General features: G+C 50.4%; 1 protein-coding gene across 1 annotated transcript in view; it reads right to left on the bottom strand.

The window, feature by feature from the left end:
• Window positions 1-7,500, bottom strand: part of LOC116966803 (caldesmon-like) — an 88,680-nt gene that overhangs the window by 77,053 nt on the left and 4,127 nt on the right. The window contains exons 2-4 of the mRNA XM_033013142.1: window positions 5,890-5,919; window positions 2,091-2,126; window positions 1-18 (exon numbers count right to left, since the gene is read on the bottom strand). The exon at window positions 1-18 is cut by the window's left edge and continues 39 nt beyond it. Of these exons, the coding sequence (XP_032869033.1) occupies window positions 1-18; window positions 2,091-2,126; window positions 5,890-5,919 (84 nt within the window). The remainder of the gene's footprint in view (window positions 19-2,090; window positions 2,127-5,889; window positions 5,920-7,500) is intronic.

Genomic DNA, 7,500 nt, shown 5'->3' with positions numbered 1-7,500 from the left:
TCACGCTCTCTTTGGAATCTGAAATCAAAAGCAGGTAGACTTTAGACTTTGAGATACAGAGGAGAAACAGGCCCTTCAGCCCACTGAGTCCGCACTGGCCAGCGTTCTCACCCCCGTACACTAGCTCTATCCTACTCACACGAGGGACAATTTACAATCTCCAGAAGCCCAATTAACCTACAAACCCGCACTTCTTTGGGGTGTGGCAGGAAACCGGGGCACCCGGAGAAAACCCACGCAGGTCACGGGGCGATGGTGCAAACTCCATGCAGGCAGCACCGGTAATCGGGATCGAACCCCGGGTCCCTGGCACTGTGAGGCAACAACTCTACTGCTGTGCCACGGTGCCGCCCGAACAGCCGCTAACTGCGGTGGGTCATCGCATCATCAACTCGTAGCTCCCGATGGTTTTCTGATGTAGGAGTGCCCCACGTTTACTTCTTATATATCTATGCATGGGAGGGGGGACGGGGTCTCCGGAGCTGCGAGGCAACAACTCTACTGCCGCGCCACCGTGCCGCGCCACCGTGCCGCCCTTCCCTTCATTCCGAACTTGGCATCATGTTTGGCACAAATATTGTGGGCGAAGGGCCTGCACCTGTACAGTTGGACGGTCTACGTTCTATGGTCTATGTTCTGCGTTCTACATTCTACGTTCTACGTTCTACATTCTACGTTCTACGTTCTACGGTCTACGTTCTATATTCTACGTTCTACATTCTACATTCCACGTTCTACGTTCTACGTTCTATGCTCTACATTCTGCATTCTACGTTCTACATTCTACATTCTACGTTCTACATTCTATGTTCTACGTTCTACGGTCTACGCTCTACGTTCTACATTCCACGTTCTACATTCTACATTCTATGTTCTACATTCTACATTCTACGTTCTACATTCTACATTCCACGTTCTACATTCTACGTTCTACATTCTACGTTCTACATTCTACATTCTACGTTCTACATTCTACATTCTACGTTCTACATTCTACATTCTACGTTCTACATTCTACATTCTACATTCTACATTCTACATTCTACATTCTACGTTCTACATTCTACGCTCTACATTCTACATTCTACATTCTACGCTCTACATTCTACATTCTACGTTCTACATTCTACATTCTACGTTCTACATTCTACGCTCTACATTCTACATTCTACATTCTACATTCTACATTCTACATTCTACATTCTACATTCTACATTCTACGTTCTACATTCTACGCTCTACATTCTACATTCTACATTCTACATTCTACATTCTACATTCTACATTCTACGTTCTACATTCTACGTTCTACGTTCTACGTTCTACGTTCTAACAGGGCTGAAATGGATAACTTTTTCACACAAAGGGTGGCGGGTGTATGGAACAAGCTGCCAGAGGAGGTAGTTGAGGCTGGGACTATCCCAACGTTTAAGAAACAGTTAGCCAGGTACATGGATAGGACAGGTTTGGAGGGATATGGACCAAGCGCAGGCAGGTGGGATTAGTGTAGCTGGGACATGTTGGCCGGTGTGGGCAAGTTGGGCCGAAGGGCCTGTTTCCACGCTGTATCACTCTATGACTTATGAAGAGTGTTTATTGGCACTGGGCCTGCACTCGCTGGAGTTTGGAAGAATGAGGGGGGACCTCTTTGAAACATACTGAATAATGAAAGGCCTGGATAGAGTAGATGTGGCGAGGATGTTTCCACTAGTGGGAGAGTCTAGGACCAGAGGTCACAGCCTCAGAATTAAAGGACGTTCTTTTAGGAAGGAGATGAGGAGGAATTTCTTCAGTCAGAGGGTGGTGAATCTGTGGAATTCTTTGCCGCAGAAGACTGTGGAGGCCAAGTCGGTGGATATTGGAGATAGATAGATTATTGATTAGTGCGGGTGACTGTGGTTATGGGGAGAAGGCAGGAAAATGGGGTTCGGTGGGAGAGATAGATCAGCCATGATTGAATGGCGGAGTAGACTTGATGGGCTGAATGGGCTAATTCTACTCCTATCACTTATGACCTTATGCCCTCAATCCCAGAGAGATAGACATTGAGAGTAAGAGGGGGGCGCAGAGAGAAGCGGGTATATACTGACCATCGACGGAGCTCTCTTCAGAGTAGCTTGGCAGACCTGCGATAGAGAGAGGGACAAGGAGTTAGGGTGAGTATTTCACGGAGAGAGGAGAGTGATCAGTGAGCTTCATGTTGTAGATTGTCAGCGACAGACTAATGGGCCTGTCCCACTTAGGTGATTAAACCGGTGACTGGACCCCCCACCCCCCCAACGACAATGTCTACAATAACCCTCCACCTCGTCGATGTCAAGCTACGGCAAGCTACCGACAACCGGCAACCCTTTAGGACATCCACCTGCGACCACACCTACGTCCACCCAAGACAAGGCACGACAAATACCTTGTATGTGAATACTTGGCCAATAAACTTACTTACTTAAACATATAAGATTGTTCAGGGTTTGGACGCGCTAGAGGCAGGAAACATGTTCCCGATGTTGGGGGAGTCCAGAACCAGGGGCCACACACAGTTTAAGAATAAGGGGTAAGCCATTTAGAACGGAGACGAGGAAACACTTTTTCTCACAGAGAGTGGTGAGTCTGTGGAATTCTCTGCCTCAGAGGGCGGTGGAGGCAGGTTCTCTGGATACTTTCAAGAGAGAGCTAGATAGGGCTCTTAAAAATAGTGGAGTCAGGGGATATGGGGAGAAGGCAGGAACGGGGTACTGATTGGGGATGATCAGCTATGATCACATTGAATGGCGGTGCTGGCTCGAAGGGCCGAATGGCCTACTCCTGCACCTATTGTCTATTGTCTATTGTTAGACAATTCAGTCGCTGGTTGATGTAGGCGGTCGCCAATGGAATTCACCGAAGTCAGCACCAGCGCCAATCTACGACAGCACCTACGTCAGGAGAAGTCAAGCTACGCTCATTGGCGCCAAGCGGTGACCAGAAAGACGCTACGATTCTTTAGGCGACTGAGGAGATTATTCACGCCCGTGCAGGCGATCTAGTCTGCCTGTAGTCGCCTAAAAAATCCCCTAAGTGGGACAGGGGCACAAGAGCAACTTGGAGCAATGGAGGGTGACACAAGGTCCGCGGGTCAGGCGGAATCTCTGGGGAAAAATTGGGATGGGTGAAATTTCTGGTCCGGGTCCTTCTTCAGATCTGAAATTTCACCCATCCCATTTCTTTTCCCGGATATGCCGCCCGACCCGCGGAGCTGCTCCGGCACCTTTGTGTCCAAAGATCCTATAGTGGAGCAAGATAGACCACTCCTGCTAAATGCAATGGGCTGACGTGTAGTACGCAACGGGCCTTTTATTCATCCATTTCAGTAACCCGACCCGACCCGACTCGCAGTGTAATCAACGTTGCGGGGGAACACTTTGTGTTAATAAATTATAATTCTGAAAATGAGAAGATTTTTACCAAAGAACTTTTATTTTTACGAGGATGTTTCCGTAACCGGCTTCCGTCTCCGCACTAGTATCTTTGCTCCGCTACGGGATCTTTGGTGCGGAGACGGAAGCCGGTTACGGAAATGGGGCCGAAAATTACCCGTGAATCTGCCCATGACCGTACTACGTCGGTTTCGTCGAGTGGCCCATCTTGCTCGCTGTAGGATCTGTCTCTGGTCCAAACCAGTATCTGCCAGTTCCTTGTTGCTGCCGGAGCAATGGAGGACTGATTAGCAACAGTCCCCCCCCTCCACTCTAGCTGGGACACTGACAATTGCATTAGCAATACCAGTAGTGACTGGAGCACCTGCAACACGCACAGGGCAAAGACACAGCTGTACTGCAACGCTGCATTATCTCTCTCTCCGTCTCTTTCTTTCCCTCTCTCCCTCCCTCCCTCCCTCTCTCCCTTTCTCCCCCTCTCAATTCTTTTTTTTTTCAATTTAAAAAACTTTACTGGAATGATAAAAAATACATTGTTATATTGCCAAAGTATAAAACATGACATACATATTTAAAATGCATAAGTATGAATACAAGTATACAGTGCATGGATAGATATGTCCCTGTACATAAACTTGCAATAGGCCGATAGCCCTTTATGTACTCGCTCTCCGTCTCTCCCTCTCTCCATCTCTCTCTCCCTCTCCCCCTCTCTCCCTCTCCTGTCTCTCCCCCTCTCCCTCCCTCTCCCCCTTCTCCCCGCTTCTCTCTCCCTCTCCTCCCCTCTCTCTCCCTCTCTCTCTCTCCTCTCCCTCTCTCTCTCCCTCCTCTCTCTCCCTCTCCCTCTCTCTCCCCCTCTATCTCCACCTCTCTCGCTCTCCTCCTCTCTCTCCCTCTCTCTCTCCCCCTCTGGCCTCCCCCTCTGCTCTCTCTCCATTTGAACTGTACTTTCTGTCGCCACCTGTCCTTCTCTCTCTTTGCGATTCTGTCTCTCTCTCTCCCTCTCTCTCGCGCCTGCTATGTTTCTCTTCTCCCCTTGTGCCTCAGTGTAAAGACAGAAGAGCAGAGGGATGTAGGAGCAGCCGTTTTCTCCCTCCCTGCCTCACCTCCCCCCTCCTCTATATACTTCCCCTCTCCCTCAGTCCCCCCTCCTCGCTCGTTAGTCCTCCACAACAAAGGGACGGATTTGAAATATGTGTTCATGTTGTCGACCTCATCCCCTTTCACGTTCAGTCTTTAGAGATACAGCGCGGAAACAGGCCCTTCGGCCCACTGAGTCTGTGCCAACCCCGTACACTAACACTATCCTACACCCACTAGGGATGATTTACAATGTTACAGAAGCCATTTAACCTACACGCCTGCACGTCTTTGGAGTGTGGGAGGAAACCGGAGCACCCGGAGAAAACCCACGCTGGCCACGGGGGACAAACTCCATACAGACAGCGCCCGTAGTCAGGATCGAACCCGGGTCTCTGGTGCTGTGAGGCAGCAACTCTACCCCTGCGCCACCGTGCCGCCACTGTTTAGTTCCAGCCCCACACCCACCCTCCCGCTACCCTTCACAGCACCAGAGGCCCCGCCTCCATCCTGACCTCACGTCCCGTCTGTGTGGAGTTTGCACGTTTTCCCCGTGACTGTGTGGGTTCTCTCCGGGCGCTCCGGCTTCTTTCAAAACCCCCACAACGCGCGGCTTTGCAAGTTAATTGTCCCTCGCGTATGGTCAATCCTGACTACGGGTGCTGCCTGTGTGGAGTTTGCACGTTCTCCCCGTGGCCGGGTGGGTTTGCTCCGGGTGCTCCGGTTTCCTCCCGCATCCCAAAGACCTGCCGGTGTGTGGGTTATTCGACCCTCTATAAATGCCCCCTAGTGTGTGGGGAGAAGCTATCACACAGAAACTCTTGTGAACACGGCCAGCACGGACTCAGTGGGCCGAAGGGCCTGTTTCCCTGCTGTATTTTTCAATCACTAGGTCATGTTTATTATTGAAATATGCAACCCTGCAAATAGTGAAAGGCCTGGATAGAGTGGACGTGGAGAGGATGGATGTTTCCACTAGTGGGAGAGTCTAGGACCAGAGGGCACAGCCTCAGAATTAAAGGGCGTTCCCTTAGGAAAGAGATCGGGAGGAATTTCTTTAGTCAGAGGGTGATGAATCTGTGGGATTCTTTGCCACAGAGGGCTGTGTCAGTGGATATTCTTAAGGCGGAGATAGATAGATTCTTGATCAGTACGGGTGTCAGGGGTTATGGGGAGAAGGCAGGAGAATGGGGTTAGGAGGGAGAGATAGACCAGCCATGATTGAATGGCGGAGTTGACTCGATGGGCCGAATGGCCTAATTCCGCCCCTATCACATGACCTTATGACCTCCAGCAGCAATAAGTCCTCGACTGCAAATGGGAATCAGATGAAAGCCGGATGATCGAGGGGAGGGGAGAAGGGATTGTGACTGGAGAAAGTAATGATACTGACCTGCGGACTCCCCAGAGCTTCTCGAAATCACTGCAAGATAGAGAGAGAGGGAGAGAGAGAGAGAGGGAGATGCAATGTTAAATCACAGCATCCAGTGAGATCGCACCAGGCAGGCTAACTCACAATTGAGGCAACGTTGCAATCTACCTGTGTCTATATATTAATACGTAGGAAGGAACTGCAGATGCTGCTTTACACAGACGATAGACACAAGATGCCGGAGTAACTCAGCGGGACAGGCAGCATCTCTGGAGAGAAGGGAATGGGTCACGTTTCGGGTCGAGAACGTTCTTCCGAAGTAGACCTGGAAGAATTTGCGACTCTTGCCTCGAACATCTCAATGTGGCCCGACCCGCCCGCAAGGTCGCGGCTGAGGTCGTGCTGGGGCTCCGCGCACGCTGCCTACCCCAGATGAACACCTCACGTTGCCTCGGCAAGGCCAGCAGCAAAACCACAGACCAGTCGCACCCCTGGCCACTCCCTCTTCTCCCCTCTCCCATCGGGCAAGAGGTACAGAAGTGTGAAAACGCACACCTCCAGATTCAGGGACAGTTTCTTCCCGGCTGTTATCAGGCAACTGAACCATCCTACCACAACCAGAGAGCAGCGCTGAACTACTATCTACCTCTTTGGTGACCCTCAGACTGTCCTTGATCGGGCTTTACCTTGCACTAAATGTTATTCCCTTATCATGTATCTGTACACTGTAAATGGTTCGATTGTAAAATCAATAACCCCACTCTCACCATCGACGGCACCACTGTCTCCCCATCTCCCCAGGCCCGCAACCTTGGCGTGATCTTTGATTCCACCCTCTCCCTTGAGCCTCACATCCGCCATGTCATTAAAACCTCCTTCTTTCATCTCCGCAACATCGCCAAACTCAGACCCTCTCTCACACCTCCCGCTGCTGAAAGACTCATCCATGCCTTCATCTCCTCCTGACTGGACTACTGCAACTCACTTCTCCTTGGCATCAGCTCCACCTACATCAACCGACTCCAACTGGTCCAGAACGCAGCCACCCGACTCATCACCCACACCAAATCCTGGCACCACATCACCCCAGTCCTCAAAAAACTTCACTGGCTTCCCATCTCCCACCGGATCACCTACAAAATCCTGGTCCTCACCTACAAAGCCCTCCACCATCTGGCCCCCCCATATCTCACTGACCTCCTCTCCCCCTACCAACCCTCACGGTCCCTCAGATCCACATCAGCCGGTCTCCTCTCCATCCACAAGTCCAACCTCCGCAGTTTTGGGGACAGAGCCTTCTCCAAGGCAGCTCCCAGGCTCTGGAACTCCCTCCCCCAACTGATCCGCAATTCCGTGTCCCTCACCATCTTCCAGTCCCGCCTCAAGACCCATCTCTTCACCTCTGCCTATCCTTAGCCCCACGTCCCCCTCCCTTCTCATCTGTGCATTAATTGCCTCATATTGTGTTTTGAATTGTATTCTGTCTTTCCTTTGTGTACTAGTCATGTCTCTACTATTTATTTCATTCCCCTTACATGTTTTTCCTCTACATACTCAATTTTTGTAAGGTGTCCTTGAGACTCTTGAAAGGCGCCCATAAATAAAATGTATTATTATTATTATTATGTATTG

The sequence above is a fragment of the Amblyraja radiata genome, chromosome 38, assembly GCF_010909765.2.
Source record: "Amblyraja radiata isolate CabotCenter1 chromosome 38, sAmbRad1.1.pri, whole genome shotgun sequence".
Classification (NCBI taxonomy): Eukaryota; Metazoa; Chordata; class Chondrichthyes; order Rajiformes; family Rajidae; genus Amblyraja; species Amblyraja radiata.
Note: the sequence above shows the minus strand (reverse complement) of the source record. Positions and strands in the feature narration are given on the sequence as shown.